This window comes from Myxocyprinus asiaticus, chromosome 25 (genome assembly GCF_019703515.2).
Source record: "Myxocyprinus asiaticus isolate MX2 ecotype Aquarium Trade chromosome 25, UBuf_Myxa_2, whole genome shotgun sequence".
Classification (NCBI taxonomy): domain Eukaryota; kingdom Metazoa; phylum Chordata; class Actinopteri; order Cypriniformes; family Catostomidae; genus Myxocyprinus; species Myxocyprinus asiaticus.
Window position 1 is genome coordinate 32,412,308 of NC_059368.1, and position 27,912 is coordinate 32,440,219.

The 27,912-nt window shown below is 41.1% G+C and overlaps 1 protein-coding gene across 4 annotated transcripts in view; it reads right to left on the reverse strand.

Moving 5' to 3' along the window:
• Window positions 1-2,244: 2,244 nt before the first annotated feature.
• The window catches only part of LOC127416104 (leucine-rich repeat-containing protein 52-like), a 50,553-nt gene continuing 24,885 nt past the window's right edge, over window positions 2,245-27,912 (reverse strand). Inside the window, exons 2-3 of one of the 4 annotated variants that reach the window (XR_007893041.1) lie at window positions 15,151-17,873; window positions 2,245-4,183 (exon numbers count right to left, since the gene is read on the reverse strand). Coding sequence is in view for 1 of the 4 variants with exons in the window: in XM_051655252.1 (XP_051511212.1) it covers window positions 4,181-4,183; window positions 17,557-17,873 (320 nt within the window). In the remaining 3 variants the exon portion in view is untranslated. Of the gene's footprint in view, window positions 4,184-12,559; window positions 12,896-12,916; window positions 14,945-15,150; window positions 17,874-27,912 lie in introns of those variants that run through there. The other 3 variants (XM_051655252.1, XR_007893040.1, XR_007893039.1) reach the window with 3 other exon arrangements.

Sequence of the window (27,912 nt, forward strand, 5' to 3'; positions counted from 1 at the left end):
TCATATTTTCATGTTTAAGAAAAGAAATAACCTTCCTTCTTTTTATGGGGTGCCCCAACCCTTTCACATTCCACATGGAGAGAGATAATTCACTCATACTAACATATTGACATATTAGATAAAATAGATTGTGTGTCAAAAATAAAATTATAAAGACCACATTCCAACATTGGTGCAACAATCAAACCCCAATCCCCCCCCCCCAAAAAAAAACAGAAAAAAGAAAAATGTGCGCATTAACCCCGCGCATGACAGCGCCAACCAGTGTCCATCCCTCTAAACTCAAACAGTCCATGTACGCCTACGAGAGTCTCCGCAACAACTTTGCCATCGGATTGCTCAAGTCCGGTGCTTCTATACAAATTTTGTGAGACAGAATTACACAACAGAAAATAATCTATAAAACAAACTCCAGCCAATAGGTGGAATAAACACAAAGAACGTGTAGATTCATCCACATAACTGTCCTGAAGGTGTGTTTCTACACAAAACAAGCTCCAGCCGCTAGCAGAACCAGCACAAAATGAAACAAAAAGGTGCTAATTTTCCTTGGACAGTCAAGTGAATGTTCAGTGAGTCAGGGCCACTTGGCTGCATCGAGAGCATCATACAATGACTTACTCATTCCATTGACTTTATGAAGGACATCGCTTGCTGTGGGCATGTAAACATTTTGCAGCCATCCTTAGAATCTATTCTCAATTTGGCCGGGAACATCAGTGCAAAAGTGACCTTCCATTGATGTAAGAGTTTGTTGCATTCCTTGAATCAATCACGTTTCTCTCTTGTCGAATTCGCAAAGTCTAGGAACAAGAAAATGCCATGGTTCGCCTCGCCTCACGTAACACGATATCTTTATCGGATGATCTCAGAAATTTGGCCAGAATTGATCAGGGCCTGTCTCCCTCCACGGATGTCCAAGCCAGAACTCTGTGAGCTTGCTCGATTTCCAGCTTATGGCCTATGTCGAGCAGACTCAAGAAGAGCTCGTCTAGGAATTTCACCATACCTCGGCCTTCTTTGTCTTCCGGAATTCCAACAATTCAGAAGCTGTTTCGCCAGTTATGATTCTCAAGGTCTTCCAACTTTTCCCAGACGCGCTCCAAGTCTACTTTGGTCGCTAAAAGGTTAGCAGCTAATTCCCTCTCCGATGACTCCAGATAATCTACCCTTTTCTCAACAACCGCCACTCTTGTAACCAACTCAGTGAATTTCGTCTCTATGGCAGTGATCAATGAACATATAACAGCAAGATCCTCCAAGTCAGCAATGACCTTCGTCAGCACTGCTGACATGTTCAACAATTGACACTGAATCTCTTTCACCTCACTGGCCAAATTGAGTCCCAGGCTTTTGGCCTGCTGCTCAGGGGCTTCAGCTTGAGCACGTTAGTGTCTTTTAATGTCTCCAGAGCCCGAGGATTTTGAATTCTTTGACATATTGTCTTCTTAGAACAGTTATGGAACAGGGTGTATCGAATCTCACTGGTTTATGACATAAAATGTATTAAAACCAGCAATGCGTGCAGAGCATGGCGCCACGCGACCACAGAGCGCCTTGAAACAATTACGTTTTGTTTTTTTTGCATCAAAAATTGCCTGTATTATGATCAGCATGTTTAAAGTCTTTCACAAACAGACTGAAAATTAATCAAAGATGTCATCATCTCTGGTATAGATGGAAAGGAAAAACAACCAGAAATTTGATATTACTAGTAATTTAGTGGAGTTCTCATGAGACTGTTTCCATTATTTGATATTTAAATTCCATTTATAGTCCTCCTTAACTTTAGCTAACAGTATTTTAAGCTTTACTATTGTGACATACATTACTTGTTGTTGGTAGATTTTCACTTTATGGAAAATATAAAAACGGTCCATTCAGACTTTTAAATTTTTCCACATTTTCTCTCGGGGGACACCCCTGAACTCCCATAATGTATCTTTCTTTAGTCATAAGGCCTGCTATACCACTTAAGTATCTAAAATATTCAAACACAAATACTGGACTGTTGTATTCAGCTTCAAAACAAACAGTGATTTGATCTTTTAATATTCATATCAAAGTGCACTCGATTGATGAACTTATTGAAATATTTTAATCTTTTGGTAGAATATTCCCAAAACCCCACTACTTTGGCTTTGTCTCTGGGGCCCCAATGTCATAATCCTTGCATAATTTTGAAGAGACTGTTTTGACTTTATGACTTTTTCTTTTTTCTTTTACAAAGTACTATTGCTGCCAATTTGTAAATTTATAATAACTATTTCATAAAATTGATTAAGCATTCCTGAAGTCATTTCATAGCTACGGTATACTGACTACTGACACTCTAGACCTTTGCTGGGAAGGAAATGTAGAGACCGGACCTCTTGGAACTTTAATTGAATACCCCCTGTTAAACATAACATAAACTCAATGTAAATACTTGTAAATACTACAAATTATGCATCCAAAAAAACAAGAGTACATTATACATTATGACATATTTTAACTTCATCAGACATTTAAATAAAAGAATTTCACAAATAGACTCCTACAGCATGTACATATGGGTTTGGTGAAACTTGGCAAAAAGTTCAGTTCTAACTCATCTGAATGATGAGGTATGTTCCATTCAGAAGTGAGCATCCCTATTCCCTATTTCCTTTCAAGACTTTACCCTCCATTGTGAGAGCTTCAATGAGCTGAAAGGTGTAGGACTCAAAAAATAGTAGTCATTTGGACATTTTATTGTAAATTCTGTTTGCAATGACCCTTCAGCTTGGCTACCATTACTATTCTCCCATCGGAAAGTCCTGTGAAGGCATCATGTAAGCCCTTAGTCTTTCACATTAGAGTAGATTATATTAACAAAATGTTTAAATGATCTAAGAGTCTGTTTTTGAATGTTCATGATTTCAAACTTCAGCGGTCAAAACGTACACACAAGACCTTTATTTTGCTTTAAGATGCTTTCTTTCTTTCATTCTTTCTTTCTCTTACTGTAAGACCTGTAAAAATGTCTACCTTCAAGCATTTATAACTACTTTAAACTTTCAGGCAAGGATTTGTCACACCAACATTATAGTTTGTCTCGACAAATTTTACATTTATAGGTCAGCACTTTTGTACTACACAAAATAAAATATCAATATCTTCTTTTTCCCAACCACCTAAGCCCTGTTATTTTTGTAATATTGGAGAGAAATGCAGTTATAGCAATGAATATTATAATAAATATTTTTGTTCGACAGCACTTTTCATACAAAGCATAAAGCTTAACTCTATAAAGCCTAAAGTATGAAATAATAGTGAAATTTTTTTTTAAAGAGTGGCTCAAATTTTTTAAAATTAGAAACAGGAAGGCAAAAGGGTCCTATAAGTGGGCTGGTGGCCCTCAAAGACACAGAGCCCTGTTAAGGGGGCCTTGTATAAGCTGACAGCTGTGGTGGCCACATATTCAGGCATATATAAACATATGTTTTCAAAGTTGATGGGCTGCCAGACCTTGCAGCCCAGGGCACTGGCCCGGTCTGTTATACACCTCTGCCTGGACCACATCTTTCTGATCTGAACTGCAGCAGAACCTTCTACTGTCTTACAGTGTGCCAAGAGCTCAAGAGAGGTTATCAGAGTAGATGACCTCTCTTGCAAACTGAGCAAATGTTTGGCATGGGAAGTAATCTGTTGCCTCTAAATTATCCTGTAATCCATCACACACCCCATTAAATTGATCAGTGACCATGTATATGGGGCTAATATGGAAGATATAATTTCAGGTTTGAATAACATTCTGAAATGAAGTCAGGCAACATGTTCATGTGCTGCATACAAGGTCATATACAGCTATATACAGCTCAGAACAGATGCCATGGAGTTTCTCTGGTTTGTTATAGATACTTTCAGATAAGTTTTTATTTCAAATGTTTTGATAAATGATTATAATAGAGGTACATTCCTAAAATGTCCACACACACCCAGCTGCAAGGAGACAAGTCCACACTGCACTTGAAGTGGTTGAAAGAACTCAGAGGGGAAGTCTGCAAGCTTCAGTCCCCAGAGGAAAGCTGTCATCTGCCCTGATGAAGTCCTCCTCTTCCTTAACACACAGGAAGAGAGCTTACAAAAGCAGTACCCTCACAAAAGCAGCTCTGCAGAGATAACAAAGGTGAGGGCAGAGGGGGACAGGAGGGCCAGCCTACTGCAGAAGAGAGAAGACAAAAAGAGATGAGAATGAGACAAGAAAAGAAAAGACAAGTCAAGAACAAGATGTGAAGAAACTAGACAAAAATGAGAGATGTGATGAGAAAAAAGAAATAACAAAGTGAGAGATGAGAATGAGAGAGCAAGAGATAAGAATAAAAGGAGACAAGAAGAGACGATTATGAGGCAAGATGAGAATGAGATAAAATAAAAAAGATGAGATAACAAGAAGGGAAGAGACAAGAATGAGAGAACAGAAGACGAGACAAGATGAGAAGAGGGGAGAATGAGATGAGACAAGAAGAGAATATACAAGAATGAGAGAAGATAATGAGAGGAGATGAGAATAAAGTGAGACAAGAATGAGAGAAAACCTGGTGAAAAAGATAAGAATGAGATGAGAATAGACGCGAATGAAAGAAGAAAAAAGATGAGGAGAATGAGAGGAGATGAAAACAGAATAAAAAGAAGTGAAGGTAATGAGAGTAGAATGAGAGGAGACAAGAATGTGGCAGATAAGAATGAGATAAAACAAGAAGAGAGGAAAAGAGATGAGAATGAGATGAAAAGAGATGAGACAAGAACAAAATGAGAAGAGACAAAAAGGATGAGAATGAAAGGAGATGAAACAAGAGCCAAAATGACACAAGAAAAGAAGAAACAGAAAGAGATGAAAAGAGAATAGACAAGAATGACAGAAGATTATGAGAGGAGATGAGATTTGGGCGAGATGAGAATGAGAGAACACAAGAAGAGATGAAAAGAGATGAAAATAAGATGAGAAGAGATGAGACAAAAACAAGATAAGAAAATACAAGAACAGAAGATATGAGCATGAGAGGAGACGAGCGAGAATAAGACAAGAATTAGATGTGACGACAATAACAGAAAAGAAGAAAACAGAAAAGAATTAGAGGAGATGAGTATGAGGCAAGACGAGAAGAGAAGAGATGGTTGCAGCTATGTGTTTAAATGTAGCATAGCTTCATGCATGATGGACAGAGTGTGACTGACACACTGCTGCAGAGAGCAAATCGATCCAGCAAATCTAAAGATTCACAGAGCACAGCTCGAGCCTTTTACTGCAGAGGGTACAGAAACACTCATCCAGTTCATCATTGAGCCCATCCAGATAACAGTTAAAAATGTCATGGTTACTTGTGTAACCTCCGTTCCCTGATGGAGGGAATGAGATGTTGTGTCGATGTAGTGACACTAGGGGTCACTCTTGGGAGCCCGAGACACCTCTGGTCTTTGATAAAAGGCCAATGAAAATTGGCGAGTGGTATTTGCATGCCACTCCCCCGGACATACGGGTATAAAAGGAGCTGGTATGCAACCACTCATTCAGGTTTTATGCTGAGGAGCCGATATAAGGTCCAGCCATTTCAGCGGGTAGTTCAGCATTGTGGCAGGAGGGACACAACGTGTCGTTCCCTCCATCAGGGAACGGAGGTTACACAAGTAATCATGACATTCCCTATCTGTCACTCACTCGACATTGTGTCAATGTAGTGACACTAGGGGTTCCTACACGAAACGCCACAATTGGCTGAACTGTGTTACGTGAACTGGCGGTGTGTGGTGGGCAGATTACTGTGTGCCTCATAGCCAGCACACTAGGTCGAACAGCCCTTTTTGGGGACAAGTCGACTACCCAAAAGATAGAGACAGGCTTAACCCAGTCATGGCCTCTTTTCCCCTTCTTTTTTCCACTCCCTAAAAAAGAAGGGGGATTATCCGACTGGGCCGCCAGGTCTAGTCGGGGGGTGTCCCTCCCAAGGGGAAGACACTGCGGAGACCACACCTCACCCAAAGAGAGGGGGGGATATTTAAGTGGAAAAATACATCACATGGTCTTTCCAACCATGTGGAGAGTCTTCAAGGTAGATCCTGCCCAATGGGGGAGGAGTTACTACAAACATGGAGACTGGGGCAGAGGGGCTCTGTCCAAGGAAGACGCAGTTTGCCAACAGGGAAATGAATTAGCAGAAGATATATATTCGCATGGGGTTAGCCTTACAGGGAACCGCCACATGCGGAGCACCTACCCCAGAACAGGGCTCTTAGTTAGTGCGTGTACAGGGCCAGCAGCGAATCTCTCCGAAGACTCGACTGCCACAGGGCTCGGAGGAAGTCAACCAGGGAACAAAGTTTGTGAACACTACTGGGAATTAATGGTGCACGTCTTCAGCTCCAAAGGAGGTGGAAAGTGCTATGTGCAAGCAGCCAGCTATCCCGGGCTTATCTGCTTGTGTTGTGTGCCACTACCTGGGATGAAACCAGTTCCACCCGGAGGTTGTAGAACCTTGCACAGGTGTTGGGTGTTTCCCAGCCCGCTGCTCTGCAAATGTCTGTTAGAGAGGCACCCCTGGCCAGGGCCCAGGGAGCCGCTACACCCCTGGTAGAATGGGCTTGTAGCCCTACCGGGGGCGGCATGTCCTGGGCGACATATGCCATAGTTATGGTGTCAGTGAGCGAGTGGGCGATCCTCTGCTTGGAGACAGCGCTTCCTTTCCACTGTGCACCAAAGCAGACAAAGAGCTGCTCAGAGATTCTAAAGCTCTGCATGTGATCCAAATAGATGCGTAAAGCGCGCACTGGACACAGCGACGACAAGGGCTGGGCCTGCCTCCTCCTGGGGCAGCGCTTGCAGGTTCACCACCTGGTCCCTAAAGGGGTGGTGGGAACCTTGGGCACATAGCCCAGTCAGGGTCTCAGGATCACGTGAGAGTAACCCGGACCGAACTCCAGGCATGTTTCGCTGACAAAGAATGCTTGCAGGTCACCTACCCGCTTGATGGAAGTGAGCGCAGACAGGAGGGCAGTCTTCAAAGAGTGCCTTAAGCTCAGCTGACTGCAAAGGCTCAAAGGGGGCTCTCTGTAGACCCTGAAGAACTACAGAGAGGTCCGATGAGGGAACAAGGCACGGTCTGGAGGGATTCAGCCTCCTGGCGCCTCTTAGGAACCTGATGATCAGGTTGTGCTTCCCTAAGGACTTACCGTCGACTGCGTCGTGGTGTGCTGCTATGGCGGCAACGTACACCTTCAAGGTGGAAGGGGACAGCCTCCCTTCCAACCTCTCCTGCAGGAAGGAAAGCACTCCCGTGACCTGGAAGAAAGGAACGGGGGCGGGGCGCGGCTTTGAGCGGCGGCGTGAGTCCAGGAACCAATCACCGAGCCGCGAGGGTTCAGGGAAGAGCAGAGGGTTCCACTCTAGCCGATGCTCGCGGCTGCCCGGGAAAGCATGTCATCATCTCCACATCAGCCTGTGACTGGGCAATCGTCCCCGAAGGGAGGAGCCCAGCTGAGGCTTCCGACTGGACGAGCCCACTCTCCGATGCTGCTTTCGAGAGCTCATCACATTCGCGGGCTCCGAATAAGAGGTCGAACTCGCCGTGAGATGAGCTGGCGGACTCATCCGGAAGCCCGATTGGGGCAGACGAGCGTGCTGGGGAATGGGAGGTCCGCGGGGGGATACCCGGCGGAGGCGGTCCCATTGGGGTCCCCAAATCCCAGTGCTAGCCGCGCCGAGGCGGGGAGCCTCTGGGGTGGCTTGCTTTCTTACGAAGGCAAGCCGTGACTGCAACGTTGCCATGGACATATCCTCGCAATGAGAATATGACCATCCACGAACGCTGTCTCCGCATGAGCAGTGCCCAGACACGAAAGACAGTGATCGTGAACGTAGAAGGCGAGAGATAACGAGCGCAACCAGGAATAACACACAATCGGAAAAGCATCTTTAGAAAGACATGTCTTTAAAAAGACGTTCCATGTGTGCTGCTCTTTTAGAGAAATATACTCTTTTACAGAAATATTCTCTTTTATTCCTGCCGAAGCGCCCAGGGGCATTCTCTGCAGTGCACCAGTGCAGAGGGGGGAGAAGCCGCTGAAATGCACCGTCAGATCCAGCAGAGGTGAATGAACAGTAGTATTCAGCTCAGTGAGCATGACCGTTCGGCTCCGAAGAGAAAATCTGAATGAGTGGTTGCATACCAGCTCCTTTTATACCCGTATGTCCGGGGGAGTGGCATGCAAATACCACTCGCCAATTTTCATTGGCTTTTTATGAAAGACCAGAGGTGTCTCGGGCTCCCAAGAGTGACCCCTAGTGTCACTACATCAACACAACGTCGAGTGAGTGACAGATAGGGAACTAAAGAACTCAAATCTGTACTATTTTGCAGATTCTGTATTTAAAACTGAAACAAACACTTCTTCAAATCAGTTACTCTCTGCATACAGGTATATCTTATTTAAGCTTCTATCAAGCCTGCACCACACTTTCATACAAGTTTTTTGGCACATTGAGAACACAAAAGAAAAACTTTGGCTGCATCTCAAAAGCAAGTGAGCTGCTACAGCCTTCTTCTGCACTTTATTTAAAGTCGGATGTGGGATATCCCTACTTGAAATCTCAGACACCACCTACACCAACCCCTACACCTAAACCTAACCATATAACCTTCCCTTACAAAAATTAAAAAATGTTACTACAGTAACCAAAGTATCATCATGGTATTTTATAGTAAAATAATTGTAACCAAAAAAGTAAAACATCGTTACTACATTAACACAATATTACTGTAGTAACACTATGGTTAATTTTACCCAGATCAAACCTCTCTTTCAACTCGCCGAAGTCACAGAGACCAAATCACTGTGAGGAAATCAACCTTTATATTAATTTGTTTTTATTATTATAAGTACCATTAAATGAAATATTAAGAGCGGAGACAGGAAACAGGATGTGGAAAAGTGTGACAAAAGGGGGAATCGAACACGGGTCGTCCACATGAAAAAAAGCACACCCACAACATTTTAACACAATACACCATTGCAGCGACACATGGTGTCACAGTTTGTCTTTATTTTCTGTTTCCACCAGACTATCTGAGGGCAAATAGCCACATGGTGTGGCAGGTGCTATTTACACCTAGTGCAAAGACTCACTCTGTTTATTAATTTCCATGACTTTGCCATGGTTGCTAATTGTAAAATTCCGACATTTCCAAGTTTTCCATGACTGTGGGAAAGTGGTGTTCTATTGAACATTTCTAAGTAGGAAAATAAAAATTCAGACTTTCAGAGTTGAATGGAATGCAACATTTGCTTCAAGCTCACATTAGCATGAAAAAAAGCTAATGCTAAAGGAAATAAATTCAAATGGTCTGCTAGATCATTGTGGGGCTTCTGGTTAAACTCTGTTTGAAAGATTGAAAGATTTGTATTGTGGTATTGACTGCAAATAATTTAGCAATTTATTTATTCTTATTCATTTATATTTAAGTCTTCAGACTTTGATTTTCCAATTTGGAAGTCTAACTAAAGGCCGTATGATTTCTGTGTTGAGAAAAATTTGGACAGAACAAAACTCGCCAAAGATGATGCTTACAGAAGTGGGGATAAAATCTTGTACAATCAGGCCAGAAACACAATAGATTAAAGTGACTAAAAGAATTTAGAGTGACTAAAAGAAGCTATTCTGAGAAGCTGAAAAACACGTTTTCAGTTAATGACCCTGCATCAGTGTGGAGAGGCCTGAAAGGCATTACTGACTACAAGACACCATCCCCCAACACTGTAGGGAATCAACAACTGGCTGACGACCTGAATGTGTTTTACTGTAGATTTGAAAAGCCCAGTCTCACACCCCACACCCGCTCTGACCTTCACTTCACACAAACATCAACACCTCCTGCAACCACCCTCCTCCCCCTCCTGCTACTCAACCTGCACTTAAGATCTGTGAAGCGGATGTGTGCCGGGTCTTCCGGAAACAAAAGACAAGGAAAGCACAGGGCCCAGACGGTGTTTCACCCACTTGTCTAAAATCCTGTGTTGACCAGCTGGCCCCCATCTTCACACATATCTTCAACAGATCACTGGAGCAGTGTGAAGTTCCCTGCTGCTTCAAATGCTCCACCATCATGCCTGTCCCAAAGAAACCCAGAATCACTGGATTTAATGACTACAGGCCCGTCACTCTGACTTCTGTGATCATGAAGTCTTTTGAGAGACTGGGCATTGGCCCACCTGAAGGACATCACTTTCACTTCCAGCACCTGTACAATCAGCACTGGTGCCACCCAGGGATGTGTGCTCTCCCCACTACTCTTCTCCCTGTACACAAACGACTGCACTGCCAATGACCCCTTTGTCAAGCTCCTGAAGTTTTCAGATGACACTACTGTCATCAGCCTCATCCAGGATGACGATGAGTCTGCATACAGAAGGGAGGTTGAACAACTGGCTATCTGGTGCAGTCAAAACAACCTGGAGCTGAACATGCTCAAAACAGTGGAGATGATAGTGGACTTTAAGACGAACACCCCAACATTGACCCCGCTCACCATTCTGAACAGCACTGTGGCAATGGTGGAGTCATTCAGGTTCCTGGGCTTTATCATCTCACAGGACCTGAAGTGGGAGACCCACATTGACTCCATTGTGAATCCTTCACCAGTTGAGGAAGTTCAACCTGCCACAGGCACTGCTGATACAGTTCTACTCAGCAGTCATTGAGTCTGTCCTCTGCACTTCAATAACTGTCTTGTTTGGTTCAGCTACGAAATCGGACATCAGAAGACTACAAAAGAAAGTTCGGACTGCTGAGAGGATTATTGGTCGCCCCCTGCCCTCCCTTCAATAACTGTACACTTCCAGAGTGAGGAAAAGGGCTGGAAAATGTTTTGAACTGTTGCCTTCTGGACGGCGCAACAGAGCACTGAGCACCAGAACCGTCAGGCACAAGAATAGATTTTCCCTCAGGCTGTCCATCTCATGAACAGATAAAACTGCCCCACTGAGCAATAATTATGTGCAATACACAGCTTAGTCTATTTATATTTATCCAACATATCCTACCTCTTCTGCCAATACATTCCCTTGGACTATCTGTATATAACAGATTTGTATTTGTACATATATATATATATATATATATATATATATATATATATATATATATATATAATTTTTTTATTGTGTATTTCTATATATACTTATATTTTCTATTTGCTATTTATTTTTAGTCAATGTTTTTATTATTATTATCTCTGTGTTGTTGTTGTATAGTTTGTGCACTGGAAGCTTCTGTCACCAAGACAAATTCCATGTATGTGTAAGCATACTTCGCAATAAAGCTCATTCTGATTCTGATTTTAAGAATGGAATTAACTGTTAAATGCAGAATTTCATGTTATTTCACAAATTTGTGATGAAATGGATACCAGTTTTACAAATTATCATTTAAATAATTTAAATAGTTTAAATCACCAATAAAATGTAATAATAATAATAATAATAATAATAATAATAATGGAATCCAGATAATTAAAACAGAAAACCCCAAATTGGGGGAAAAAAATAAAATGGAATTTGGACAAAAAAATGTAATGGATTTCATAGGTCCCTACTTAAAGTGCCCTTCTACCGCACATTACCAAGTTAATAGCAGCTAATTCCAATTTTCCGAGTTGAATGGGACACAGCATTAGCTTCAGCCTCAGATTAGCAAAATAGCTAATGCTAACAATGACCAGTGCTAATATTCTACTGATGGACTTTAATTTACCTTGAAAATTTCTAATGAAAACTGCATACACTTTTGGCAATTTTTATTAATACATTCTCTAATGCATGTTTGTGCATTCTCAAGGATATAACACTGCTTGGGAAAACACTGTAAGTGCTGCTGCTGTGGTTCATTAGCTTTATCTTGTGTATGTGTATGTGGGAATATGAGTGTCTCTACAGATCTTTCAGACTCAGGCCACCCCGCTGCACTGCTTATGGTAATTGCGGTTTGTAGCAGGGTAGACTGCTGTGTTGTATGCTTTCAGACCTGTAGACTGTTTGCTTTGTTCCGAAACAGGGACTACATTGTTACAATGTTGCATTTTCTTCTTGGTTTGGTTCGCTTTTACAAGGCAACATTTCAAAACAGACCAAAACTATGTCAATAAAAGTCACATGTGAGCAAGCTGTCCACTTATTGGTCACTAAGTTTGTTCGCTGTTCCAGGATTAAGCTCATCCATTGATATACCGGTTAAAAATGTATGCCTGTAAAAAAATGTGTCAACCATTAAACATTTTAGAGAATTTTCAAGCATTTCGACCTGTTAGATGTTGTGCTCCAAATACAAATTATCCATCACTCAGATGGATATGAGTTGTAGAGTTTCCGTCATAGTTACTTTTATCCGTCATTAGTTGTTTTTGCATTATTTCTCCATTGAAACGTGCCTGTTCTCACAGATCTCTCTCCTCCCTCTCTCGCATGTACACACACACACACTCACGCACACACAAACAGCAGAGTAAAGCCATGTAAAAATGTTTTTTATTTGTCAAAAAGTTGCTAACGCCATCCTACCTATGTTCTGCCGCTATACAAAATAGAGAAACGACTGTACTACAATTCCCTCAGGAATTATAAAACAGCTCCTATTTTAAACATGCAATTATATCTAATATTGTTGCCAAAAGGTTATATCCATGTTTTGATGATGAATTACAGAGAAGTGCTGATCTACAGATGTCTTCTCCAAAGAGCCCTCAGTTATGTTCATGGTTTTTATAGGGATATTGTTCTCTCCAGAGTTCGGTTGCAATCGGTGATTGTTTTGGTGTGGATCCGAGTGCGATTGCCGTGTTCATATATGCCTAAATGAACCGAACCAAGGGAGAAAACGCGCCAGGTTCTGAAACAAACAGACCAAACGAGCCAGGTGTGAAAATGCCCTCAGATAAAGTTCTGTTCTTGAGCTGAACTGGACTAATGGATGGCACTAGGGCTCATCCTCTTTATCTCCTGTTATATTACACATTCATATTCACAGAGGTATAAAATACTAAAACATCTCCTCCCCGATTTCTCTCTTTTTCTGAAGATCGATGACACGGCAATGTATGCTCACTTTTGGAATTCAGAGCAGGTGGTCAAATTTACCACCTCTACTGTTCATCCTTATATTGGCAGGAAGCTAATATCAGCATGATTCATTCCACCTCCACCGTAAGTTCCTGCCGAATAATTTTTAGCTGTTTTTTCCTTTTTTGAGGAAGTTACTTCAGATATTTCCTGGCACAACTGTACACAAACACATTCTCATAATCCTTTTCTCCATAACACATTGTATTATTACACTGCCTGTCTCAGGTGGGGTTAACACTTTGGGACACCAGACACTGTTGACATGGTGACACCCCGGTATGACCTGAAATCTGAAACGTCTCACTGTCTGCCACACAGCAGGTGAGACAGAGAGCATCAAAGAGAGTACAGAAAGGGAGAGAATGATGCGCTGAAAATGGGACATGTTGAGATGGGACATGTACCTGTCTAAAGCGTTTATAGACTGACATAGCATGGCTAAGCTGGTTCACCAGATAGACCAGCACAAAACCAGTATTAACCATAAGCATAACCATAACCATATCAGACATTTTTTTTTTTATCTACGCTGGTCTTTTCATCAGATTTTAGGGGAGTTCACACAAAGTAAATGCAAGTCATTAATTTTTAATGAGAGCTAGCGATTTGAGTATACATGAGTGACAGAGACTGCTGGTGATGCAACAAAATTGAGCAGTTGAGATCAACTTCATGAACGTGATAGGGCGACAACCTTTAGGAGTGTATACAGTGGAGCTCAGATGATCGCTGCCTGATACAGTTGGATGCTGCAGTCGAGTAGGAACGGCTACCAGCAACCAACAGGATTTTACGCACTGTCATTGTGAACGCACCTTCAGTTAACATGTGGGACCAGGTGTGATGGCAGCTTTTACGTATAAAGGGATAGTTCACCCAAAAATAAAAATTCTGTCATCATAATTTCACCCTCATAGGTGGACACTTTTTAGCTCACCTTAAGGGTGAACTAACTCTAAAGTTAGACAGAAGAAGAGGACAGAAAGTCAAAAGAATATTAGCTATAATAGCCATAGATTAGTAAGTATATGTTGTTATAAAAGCAGCAGCCTAGTCCACCATTATCATCCCCCTAAGCTCTTTAACCCATTACAGATGGATTTAGCAACTCTCAATCACACAACAACCCAACAGCTTTGGCTTTCTGCTAAAGACAGAAGAAGGCAGAAGAGCTGTGAATGCGCTACACTTCTCTTTCTGAGGCTGAATGTAGAGATTCATTATTGTAAGGATGGTAAGTGAGGGAAGAATTCACTCCAGTGTCCACGTAGATGTCAATAAGACATTCAGCAGATGTCTTTGAGACGTTTATGATTTAGAATATTTGTAAATATTATCTTTTTAAGATGTTTAGAAGATGTTAATTATATTGTGATGCTTTCCAGATGAAAAGATCTAAAACAGACATCTCGGAGATGTACGTGTGCTATCTGGGGTGATAAAATGATGGAGAAGAGCATTATAACAATGCACACACTTTCGTCAAATTAAAGAATGACAGATTGCAGTAGTCTGCTGCACTCTCCGCATACTTGCATTCTGCTGGCCAGCAAAATGGGGAATTGCGCACTGTAAATTGTATTGAGCACAAATTTTTATTTTTTCATTTGTCATGTTTGTACTGTTAACAGATTTGTGTAATTTATTTTGTGAAGTTGGTGCTAAAACAACATAGACAGCATGTGCAAATAAACAATGCTATCAGCGTGTACAGTCAGTTCTTGGTGAATTCCACCCAGTGTTGATGGTGCAATGTGAGGCAAGAGGAGTGACTTTAGCTCTGCCCTTGGGAGGCATGTGGTAACCACAGGAGGAACTGCATTTGATAAAAAAAAAAAAAAATTAAAGCCTTGCTAAAATTACAGAATGCTGACATACTTAATCTCCAACCCCTAAAGCAGTTTTGTGTGCGCCTCTGCGCACACACACACACACACACACACACACACACACACACACACACACACACACACACACACACACACACACACACACACTTCCCTCTATTGCTCTCAGTATTACCTGGAGGAGTGTTATTGCTGGACTGGTTACATCTAGTGTGTAAGGCTTCTCGGTGCAGTGCATACAGGCATACAGATATTATCAGTCCATCAGATGACCAGTCAATGAGTCTATGACCCTTAAAGAAGTGTTTTCATCCTTCCATGGAGTTATCTGCAGACAATTTAGAAGTGTCTCCCATCTTACTTTCTCTCTTTTCACACTGCATGAGTCTGGAGAGACTGTCCTGTGTATCATCTATATCTATTCCAAGCTTGTGAATAAAAAATTAGACAGTTTACTGGATTAGTCTTCAAATTCTGGTCACTTCTTTCAAAATTCTACCTATCTATCGTTCTCCTTTTTTGTTTTCTTGTTCAGTCTACTGCCTTTCGCTGGCTACATTCACACATTCAGTGTTTGGAACTGATAATCAATATTAACTAACAAGTGTGACTCTCGAATTGTTCTGTTCATACAACAGCAGATGAATACTGTTGGTATGAAAGTACAACCAAAGTCAAGCTCCTTTTTTATTCTCGCAACAGCTTTGAATAATGCCTATAACCATGGTGATGGCAACAATGATGGCAACTTCCATAACTCTGTAAAGTCTCAATTGACACAATGTAATTTATTAAACGAGTACACTCAAGGCGCATCTGTCTAATCTTAATTAACCGACAATGACCTTGAGCGCAATCTTTTTATTTTGAAGAGTGCAGCATTTGGGTTGTGCCCAGACCACAAAACCGATAGGAATAGCTTTGGTGGAAGACAGAAATTGGATCTAAAACTTTGGGTAACCACTGAACTGCATGATGTGACAGACAACTAGATGTCCAGTGCGACTCCGTTCACACAGCACAGGCAAAAGGCTGGATTACACTACACGACTTTAACATCCGTCCGATTCGGAGCTAGTTCATGCAAGTTGGCTCCATTTTGCAGATTTTGGGCCAGCTGGATTTGACAGATCTTACAGAAAATTTCACAGTATATGATGGTACCGACTAAGATTTCTTAACCTCAAATTGTTTTTCGAACAAGTTGGAGTATATCAAACATGTTTGATATTTTAGAGCCTACTGTTAAGGCAATTTTGTCCACAACTCAAATTTTAAGTCATATAATCAGCAGCCAATGGAAATCGAGCGTACGGGATCACAAAGCTCAAGAAATGGAGATTTCAAACAAGTTCTCAATGTGGATATTTTTTTTTTTTTCAATTTGGAATGCCCAGTTCCCAATGTACTTTTAAGTCCTCGTGGTCGCATAGTGATTTGCCTCAATCCGGTTGGCGGAGGATGAATCCCAGTTGCCTCCGCATCTGAGAACGTCAACCCACACATCTTATCACGTGGCTTGTTGAGCGCGTTGCCATGGAGACATAGCGCGTGTGGAGGCTTCACGCCATCCACCGTGGCATCCACGCTCAACTCACCACGTGCCCCACCGAGAACGAACCACATTATAGTGACTACGAGGTGGTTACCCCATGTGACTCTACCCTCCCTAGCAGCCGGGCCAATTTGGTTCCTTAGGAGACCTGGCTGGAGTCACTCAGCACGCCCTGGGGTTCGAACTTGCGAACTCCAGGGGTGGTAGCCAGCTTGTTTTACAACTGAGCTACCCAGGCCCCCTCATTGTGGAGCTTAACTTTTAACACCACTCACTTCCAACTGGCATTGAGGTCTCTAGTGTTTTTCACGACTCGGAACACAGAACAGCAACAATAATAACAGCAGTGCTCCCATACACATTTGTTTACATCTGTCATGCTGCTTCTTGAAGGGGTAGAGTTGGGTAGTGTGTGATCATCAGTCGTTTGGTGTGTGATGGACAGAATTTATTTGTAACCATTTACAAAGTAGGTAAGTGTATGACACCTATTATTTTTATAACTCTTAAAATGAGAGTATGAGTCCTGAAAATGTAATGGAGCCACTTTGGTTGTACAATGCGGTTGTCACTCTTGTTTATAATTGAACTATGTGTGAACGTAACCACTGTTTCTCTCTCAAAAGTAAAAGCACAGTGCTATCACTCTGCCCCAATTACATTATTAACACTGGGGCGAGCTTTGTGTGTGAGCATTACTAATATGCATTTAACCAAGACCGAACCCTGGATCTTTCAGAAACAAGGATAACTTGATCTAGACACACTGTGATCTACTCAGCCGGTCTGAGTTCACCTCAGAATTTAAATTAATCTAATCTCCCATGCTTGCCCTCTGTTCTCATTTGGTTCTTCCACTTAATCTAAAACTAATGTTAACACATTTTTAAAAAGTGCACTTAAAACCTCTTTATAGAAAACGAAAGCTCAGATTGCCAGAATCCTTTGCGACTCTGTCCACTCGCTTTCTGTTCCAGGCATGTTTCATCAAGGTTTTCCAAGCATTACTCCATCTTGTGGTCACACCTGCATGCCTGGTTTGTTCAGGTCCCCATTGCCATGGCTACCCCCTCCTCCTCCTCCTCGGGTGGCCGTCTCCTCATCCTCGCTGTCTAGCTCCTCACTCTTCCTCTTGCTGTATCGCTCGTAGAGAACCATAAGCACTCCCATCACCCATGCTGACACCGTCCCAGCGCTGAAGATGATGAAGCCAATGGCAATGAAGAAAAGATAGTCCCAATAACCCAGACCTTGGTGGCACTCCGATCGCAGCTGCATTCCCACCTCTGCTAGACGTTGACCCAACATGTCCGGAGGCCCCTGGCACACTGTCTGCCCCTCATCTAGACAAGATAGGAAGTGTGGGAGTGGGGAGTTTAAGATGAGAGAAGGAATACAAAAATGGAAAAAAGGGAAAAAATTTATAAGTTACATTCTGGGATCATTGACATCATAGTATTTCACTGGCATATAAGATATAAGACTAAAATGACTATAATACATTCTATATCACATGTATTTATAAGTGTTTTTTGTGGGGTGCCCATTAGAGGGGTGGTGGGCTCGGTTACGATGGAGGGACAGTGTCCACTACCCTCCAGTAGACAGAGCTAAAATTGCTTTATAATTGTTTGGGTGCATAAATAAAATAAATAAAATGCTGATTCTTATTATGATTTCTGAGATTAGAATGGTGCAGTAAATTAGTGAAAACTAGTGACACGACACAACCAGAGCTCCAAAAGCATCTGTCTGAAGCATGAGTACATAGACCAACAATTCAAAATAGCGCAGATGGAAGTAGGCCAATAATAGGGTAATGTTCAATGATCTGGAAATAAAACAAACAAATATATTGACTTTTAAAAGTCAGTAACACTTTTTGTATTGTCTAAATGCTTTATTTCTCTGCCACAATATACAGTATGTACAGGATGTAATTTATTTGAATTATCTGAATTATATCTATTATAGGCCTATATTATATTGTACAGTATTTATAATTATTTAAATTATAGTATATTTTAAAGTTTATTTATTTAGGGGCTTTCTCACTAAATATTGATATATGCAATTAATTTTCGATTAATTAAACGTAACATCTTGCAATTTATACGATATATACTGGTATATAGAGGATATACACACTACTATTCTGTACTATATGCCCCTCACCAACCAGACCAAAACCTTACCAATCTAGGTCCTTCCTTATGAGACTTCCTTCTAAATCATGATTAATAAGATATAATGTATGTATGTTTTTACAATTGTCCTTCTGGAAAACACAAACAACACTAAACAACTAGACTAGAGCTTACAGATCCGAACAGTATTTGTTAATAAACTTGCTTAAGCCCTGTTTCTCGTCTTATTATCTGTCTCTGACACAGTTTCATCCTTTCTGTCTTTATGTCTCACACTCACACATAACATACACACAGTCTTGGGCCCTCCAGCAGTGGCCCTAAAGAAGAAACAGGTCAGTAACCATCATTCCCTTCTTAGAGTCTAAAACCCAACAGAGCATCAGTCTGTCAGCTCGATATATCACCCTGACAGAATGACACAAACACACACTCAGACCGAGACTGGCCAGAGCTAGAGTCCAACTGTGATCTCTTACAAATCAACCAGCAGTAGTTGTCATTACACACGCTATGTCCTCCCTAAAGTGAATTTGGAATAATAAAAAAGACAAAAATCCACGGGCAATTTTTCTTCATCTTCTTGTCACTTCTCTTTAAAGATGTTAATGAATGTTCAGTGGATTGGCAGTGTGAGTTGTTATGAAGATTGTTAATCAAAAATCATTCGTTTTCTGGAAGGAGAGAAATGACTGTGGGCGAACCTGGCCGGTAATAATTAATCTCTTTGTCACGCAGTCCTGGGAAGTGTTATGCATTCAGCAAAGATTTTTTGTGCACCTCGACCACAGACAAAAGTACTTTAAAGCTCTGTGATCAGCCATTATGAGAGGGCAGCACAGCTCATTATGTTTTAATTAAAAATGGAGCCAAAAAATTTTAATTGCCACCCATACTAAGCAGTATACAGTCAAGCATGATAGTTGTCAAATATTTCTCTAAGACCGTGTCAGACTTGGTTCACCTTTTTTGTGCTTAGATGCACTTAAACAATAATTGTTACTGTACATCAGGTGGCTATATGATTTTAATAATGTAATATGGATAGCTAAGAATGTAAATACCCCTAGTCAAAAATCCTACCAGAATGTGTCAGGATTGTGATTGAATTTTTTTATCATAATTTGGATTAAAATAATACAAACCCTCATGAAATTATTGTAATGGATAAACCGAAATTCCTACAGATTTTTTAAATTCTAAGCATCCTATTGGCTATTTTGTTAATACAACAGAGCCTCACTTGTATTTGAATAATGCCTCACATAAAGACATGAATGGGGTATTTTAAAAGTGGATTTTTTTTTCTGTCTATTCCTCACACTGTGACTCATCAGGCCGAGACGAATGTGAGGGATCCATTTGCAGAGTGTAATGAAACAATAATCCAAAATCACAGGGAAATAGGTGAAATCAACAAAAAGAGGGCACAGGGTCATTAACAAGGAGTCCAATAAAAAGAGGCCAATAAAAGCAAAGGGGCAAGACAAGCACAAAATCCAAATAAGAATGTAAAACAGTCAGAGTACCATAAAAACCAATCCATAGAAATACGCTCAGAAATTGCAGTAGAAAGCACATACAATACTTTGCAATGATACAGGGGCTGAGACCTTGTATAAATACACAGAGAGGCTAATTACAACACTGAAAACAGGTGTGTGATTCATAGTCCCAGAAACTCAGTATTCAGGTGATGACGCCCTCAGGTGTTGAAATCCCGGTGAAAGTCAGAGATGAGAGAGGGGTCAAAGATGTCCTCAGCAGATACCCATGACTGCTCCTCAGGGCCATAGTGTTTCCAGTCCACCAAGTATTACATCCTGTTTCCCCTCCGACATGAGTTTTGCAGGGCCCTGACCTTGTAAGCAGCCTCTTCATTGATCATTAAGGGGGGAGGAGGAACTGGATCTTAGTTTGTCATGGAGCTCTCCGTGGCCACAGATTTGAGTAGGGACACATGAAAGGTGGGAGAAATGCGATAGTGAGAGGGTAATAGCAGCTTATACGGGACAGGATTGATTTGTTTTAGAATTTTGATTGGTCCCACGTACCTGGGGCTGAACTTTCTGCATGGCAGCTTCAAACGTAGATTTTGAGTGGATAACCACACCCTTTAACCAGGATGCAGAATGGGATTGGGTCTACGGTGACAATCAGCCTGGATCTTCTGGCATCTGACTGCTCTCTGAAGGTGAACATGTGCAGAGTTCCAGGTCTGCTCACTCCTTTAAGCCAATCGTCTACTGATAGAACATCCGACGGTTCACCGGACTAAGGGAATGGGGGGGTGGGTAGCCCAGTACACATTGAAACAGATTAATCTTTGTGGAGGCATTAACCAGGGAATTTTGTGCATATTCCGCCCACGTTAAGTACTGGCTCCAGTCCTGCTGATTATTGCTGCAGTAAGAGCGCAGGTATCGTCCGATCTCCTGATTAAGTCTCTCAGCTTGAACATTGGATTGTGGATGATAACCTGTGGTGGAACTGACATCAATGTTAAGTTGATGACAGAAAGCTTTAAAAAGTTTAGAAATGAATTGAGGTCCCCTGTCAGATACAGTGTCTTCAGGTAATCCGTAAAAGCAAAATACATGGTTGAAAATTGCCTCTGCTGTCTCCATGGCAGAGAGCAACTTTTTCAAGAGTATCAAATGACTTTCATCAAATGGCTTTAGAGAACCGGTCCACCACCACTAAAATTACTGTGTTACTTTGGAAGGTAGGGAGGTCTGTGATGAAGTCCACTGCATTGTGTGACCAAGGGCGATGAGGAATGGGTAATGGTTCTAGTTTACCAGCTGGTAGCTGTCTCAGAGATTTAGACTGATCACAAGTGTTACAACTCTTGACAAATGTGGTTACATCAGAGACTAATGTGGGCCAACAAAATTTGTTCTGTACGGATTCAGGGTTTGTTGGATGCCTGGGTGACCTGAGCTTAATGAAGAATGAATCCACTGGATCAAAGGTATGCATACCTGCTCAGGAACATAGGTTCTAGCACTGGGACAGTGCTCGGGGGTGGATCAGAAATTTGTGCATGCTGAATCTTGTACATGATCTTCCATCTCACTAGTGTGGCTATCAATGATGAAGGAAGAATGGTGTCCTCAGAATACCTGTGCAGGGGAGAGTCATAAAACCTTGACGGAGCATCTACCTTGATGTTCTTGGATCCTGAAACAAAGGAAACAATGAAATTGAAACAGGTGAAAAAGCTGTTCTGGCCTGTCTGGGACTTAATCATATGGCCCCCTGAATATATTCTACATTCTTTTGGTCTGTGAGAACCAGAAAAGGTGTGATGTGCCCTCCAGGCAATGCCGCCACTCCTCAAAGGCAGATTTCATGGCCAGAAGTTCTCGGTTCCCCACATTGTAATTCTGTTTGGAAGGGGAAAGCTTGCATGAGAAGAATGTGCAGGGATAAATTTAAGTGGTGACCTATGTCTTTGGGATAACATGGCCCCCACTCCGCACTCAGAGGCATCAATCTCCACAATAAAAGGTTTGGAAAAGTCAGGATGATTTAGTACGGGGGCACTAGTAAAGCGAGTCTTCATGGTCTCAAAAGCCTTGTTAGCAGCTTCTGACCATTGTAGTTGTTTGGGCTAACCTTTCAACAGCGAAGTGAGTGGGGCTGCCATGGAACTGAAGTTGTGAATGAATCTCTGATAGAAATGAGCAAAGCCTAGGAATCGTTGAAGTTCCTTCACAGATTTAGGTTATGGACAATTTTGAACCGCTTGTACCTTGGCATTGTCCATAGTTATTCCCTGTGCGCTGATGATGTTGCCAAGGAAGGAAATGGTAGTTCGATGGAATTCACACTTCTCAGCCTTGGCATATAACTGATTCTCAATTAGCTGCTGAAGAACTTGCTGCACATGCCGGATATGAGTCTCCACAAAAGGGGAGTAGATTAGAATGTCATCAATATAGACAATGACCCATCTGTTAATCATGTCTTTGAATAGGTCGGTGACAAATGCTTGAAACACCAAAAGCGAATTGGCCAGACAAAAGGGCATGACCTGATACTCATAGTGCCTGTTTTGAGTGGAAAACGCAGTCTTGAGCCAGGGAAAATCCAAAACAAGAGTATTCTTGGGGGAATGTGTTACTAGGAGTTAAATCTCTTCTAAATGTAAGGCTCCAATCTGTAATGTGAGGAGGGTTGTGGATGATTGGACCATTCTCATGCCCAGGGGATGGCCATCTAGTGCTGTAATATGGATGGGAGGCACACAGGGAACAGTAGTGAGGGCAAGTTGTTGAACAAGATCGTAATCAATAAGATTTGCTGCTGACTCAGAGTCAGTTAAAGCAGAGATAGCTACAGCTTTATCAATGTAAAGCTCGAGTAAGTCCGTTGCGATACAAAACCTTGAGAGTTTCGTCGGCCCAGCCACATTGTGCATCTAGGGGTCTGTTGGTAAGTGTGTATTCAACAGCAGTGGAACGCCCCTGTCTAATTGTTAGCAAGTGCTTAGAAGCTCAGCAAGCTCAGAAGATATATTAGTCGACTCTGCTGGATCGACATTTGGTGAAGTATTCTGTGACTCATCAGGCCGAGACGAATGTGAGGGATCTAATTGCAGAGTTTAATTAAACAATAATCCAAATCGCAGGGATATAGGCAAAATCCACAAAAAGAGGGCATAGGGTCATTAACAAGGAGTCTGTCCAGAAAAGAGGCCAATAAATCTGAAGAGGCAAGACAAGCACAAAATCCAAATAAGTAGGTGTGGTGATGTGAGCGTGGCCGAGCGACATCTGTGGAGAGCAAGGCCGGGAGATGAAGAGTGGTAAGGATTGACACTTGTGGGAAATCACCTCTAACAGCTGTTTTGTGTTGCAATGAGAGCTGGAGGGGGTTAAAAGGGCAGTCCAGACTGCCGGAGGAGAGAGAGAGAGAGACGCACGAAGCATTGTGTATTCCTGTGTGTGACATTAAGCGTGTTGAAAAGCCATTTCGTTTTCTATGTATTAGACTGAAAAGTGCTGACAATAAACAACTTACGTTGGATTGTTTTTCCAGCTCCTGCTTCCTCCTTCAAAGAGACATAGAGATTTGTCACAGTAGGCAAAACAGTCAGAGTACCATAAAAACCAATCCATAGAAATACGCTCAGAAATTGCAGTAGAAAGCACATACAATACTCGCAGTAAACGGGCTGAGACCGTGTATAAATACACAGAGAGGCTAATTACATGATTCAGAGTCCCAGAAACTCAGTATTCAGGTGACGACGCCCTTTGGTGGTGAAGTGATGGAACCGTCACACCTATCACACTCACAAAGCTATCATATGGCTTTAGAAGACTTGTATGACACACAAGATGTATGAACTACTTTTAAAATACTTAAATGCCCCTGTTTTATCATTTTTGGAGCTCGAAAGCATCTGTCACCATTCACTTTCATTTTATGGAAAAGAGCAGCCAGGACATTTTTCAAAACATCTCCTTTTGTGTTTAAAGAAATCATACAGGTATGAAATGGCATGAGGGTGAGTAAATAATTTTACATTTAAAATGAAATAAATTAAAATAAAATAAAAACATTTTAAAATCATTTTTTGATGTTTCATTTTAGGTTTTATGTTGATTAGAAATGTTGTGCTCACCACAATAATTTTATTTTATTTTTTTCTGTATCCTATAAGAAAAATTCACATTACGGTCCTACAGGATTTGGTTCCAACTGATGATAGAAATTCCAATAGGAATCATGTACATATTGCTTTAAAATGCTTTGACAAGTATACACACTAAAACAAACATGTGTGACCCATGTTCAACAGACAGAGATATGTGGAAAGGTAAGTTCAGGACCACTCATTTGCAAACTTGGTGATAAAGAAAAGGGATTAAGGTAAATAATCTACTCTCATACAGACAAAAATAGCAGACAGACATTATGCAAGTCATTATGATGATTAGTGCGTACCATACCCTGTGAACTGGGCCACAGAGAACAACCACCTGGATTAGCAGAGACAGTGTGACCTCTGGGCTTTATTTACTGTCAAGTTGGTCTTCTACTACAGCCATATGAGCTATGAGGTGATATCAGGTCAAATGAGGAATAACATGAAACTATTTGAGGTGTCCTGTCCTTTTAGAATAGTCACAACACATCTTGCATGGTAATCCCTGGTTAAACACAAATTAAACTCTATGGACAGTTACCAACTCTATTTTGAGTACCAAACAGAATAAGTTTAGCTAGTCCCTCAAAAAAAAGATTTTATTAGAGATATTTTCCAAAACATGTGTTATAAATGCCTTTGTGTAAAAAAAAAAAAAAAAACTTTATGAGTTTTTTACACTCTATTTACAGGCAAGAACATCTCAATGAGCTCAAAAATATAACAACTGTCTTCCTATAAGCACATAACCAAATGAAGATCTCATAAGTCTATCCTCCAACATGACAGTCTTTCCCATGTGAATATCCATGCATTGATTTAAGCCTTCATTGGATTATTTGAGTTCACAGTGACAGGACATTAGATTGCATGAGCGTACATATGAGCTATATTTGGATGTATTTCAGGGACATGCGCTAGGGGTGATATGGTTTGGTCTGACAGGAAGTGCTGTGGTGACAGAAATTAATAGTTCTGTTCCAAAACCTAGTGAGCAGCTTTGCTGTCTGCTGTCGACAATGGCAGCATCCTGACTGAAACATTACCTTAAAAGTGACTGATTTGGAACACTATATAAAGGCAGCGCCACACCAATAACCTCAATATGAAATATGCACAATTGATTCCAATAGAGTATGAGGCTAACATGTTGCTAAGCTAACACCTTGCAGAGCTAACAATGAAATAGAATACAACAGTGCCAGTTTACTTTTTCAGCCATCTTGTTTCCAGAAGTATTTTTAAACGTAACGTCTTTAATGAGGGAATGAACTACAATCCCATGAAGCATTGTAAATGACATAATCAAATTAAAAACAATGGAAAAACATGAAGCTATTGATTAAAAGTTGTTGATTATCATTAAGAATATATTCAAACTTTCTTGTTAAATATTCCAATAAATAAGGTGTTTGGGGGTGTTGGGAGATCAACTTGATTGCGTCATGCACAGTGCGTTATGCGAGTGGGCGGTCACTGCTGGGCTCTTTTGGTGGGTTTTATTCAAGTTTCTGATTAGTGGATAATTTTCCTTTAGGATCATGGATAGTGTATTTCTTCACCAGAAATTCCACTATTAAACATGATTTTGACATAATGAAGTTGAAATAAAGCAGACTTATGGTTAAGCAGAAGCATAAACAACCTCTATGCTCATGGTAGGTCTGTCTTTTTTTGGTTTATAAGTTATTGTTAAAAATCTATTTCCCCATGAAGAAAACAAATGGGATTTTTACCTCTGGAACCAGACTGTTGCACTCCACAGTCGAATAAGCTAAAAATACAAAGAAAAATAGTCAATTTTTAATTAGATTGAACTATTTTAGCAATACTTTTGATGCTCATTGCTGAGCATCGTATTGGTTTTTCATTAGACGGCTATTGTAGGAGCATTCACACTACAGTATTGCAACCAAAATTTTCTGATGCTGACAGAACTTTGTTGAAGGCTAAGCTTCCTTGCAAAGGGAATTATTCAACCATCTGTGAGCTTGTTACACAAAGCTAGAGTTGGCAACTTTTCATCACGTGAATACAGGAGCACTTGAGCATTTTGAGTGCTTCAATACGGAACGTTTCGCTGTCCACCCAGTGGTGGGGGGTTGAGCATTTTGCCACTTCAGTATGGGACATGATGCCTTCAAAACGGGACTTGTTCTTTTGCACCAACATCCAGGACAGTTGGTAACCCTACATTAAGCAATCAAAGACTGCCGATTTGTCCCTACAGTGAAATACATTTTGTCTATGATGCCTTAAAAACTCACTGGGTTTTGATGAAGCACTACATGGATCACAGATGCACAAGGCATTCGCAGTGAACAAACCAAGACACAAACACATTGTGACACTAAACTGACCGTGATATACTCACTCTGAGAGAGAAAATGTTTATTTTGCTGTCTTAATCTCTCTCAACCCCCCCCCCACACACACACATTTAAACACAAGTTTCTCTGTTCCACCCCTACCCAAAATATGACCTTACATTACATTAGAGATTAGACTAAAGGGGTTTCTCTCTTTCTCTCTGTCTCTCTCTCTCTCTCTCTCATTCTCTTAAATCCCATAACCATAACTCTGTCATTTATGTCTAATCTAACTAGCTCCTTCTATGATTAGCCTAACTTTCTTGTTCGTTTTCCACGCTTGATCCCTGCTTCTATCCTTGAGGGCATATTAGCTCTCTTGCGTCAGTCCTCGTCATCGTATATGACACACACATACACACTCTCTAAGAGGGCGATTGCACATTAGATTGCTCACAATGTGTCATTACAGAGATAACCTCACACCATCGAACTACCCAAAAGTCACATTCTCCCTTACCCTAAAGATATACAAAAATGTCTTGTTGCTTAAAATTGGACAATATTACATCTGTGAAAAAACAATGTCTTCTCTACTCTGTATTAACAGTATATGTGTGTGTGAGAGAGAGACTGGTGTTTTATATACATAGGAAAGACAAGAACTTGTTGTCACAATGGTAGGCATGATTCAGGTAAGGGTCATCTTTATAATGAAAGAAGATTGGTTAAACCAGGTTGAATCCTAAAGGGGCTTCCACAGTATTTGCATTGGAACATCAACTCAACGGCAGCATCAAGTGTTGCAGATAGCGCCATGAAACATGGATTTGGACTCACAAAGAAGAAGAGAAAAAAGGTCCTGGCAATATAATACATTCATTGCAGTGTAGATGACACATCATGGGATGCTCGTGGTGAATTTTAAATTAATTATAGAAGTCTTCAGATGATCGGAAAATATAAAGTAAATATTAATGAATAAAACTAAATTATGATGCATTCTCTCTACAGTTCTAAAATATTTCTGGTTGTTTTATACTCTAAAAGACATCTTTAGTGGGGCAAAAGCATGTGTGAAAAATCACAAACTTTGGAAAAAAGTTGGACCATTACAAAGACAAATTGTCTGTTAATCATTGGCTGACTTTTTAAAAAGTCAACAGCAACTGGATCAAAGTTACAATTGTTTGAACTTTGAGTGCCGCAGTACAAAGTTTGACAGAAGTTAAATTGGGGCAGAATGGTACGGAACGGTTTTCCGGCA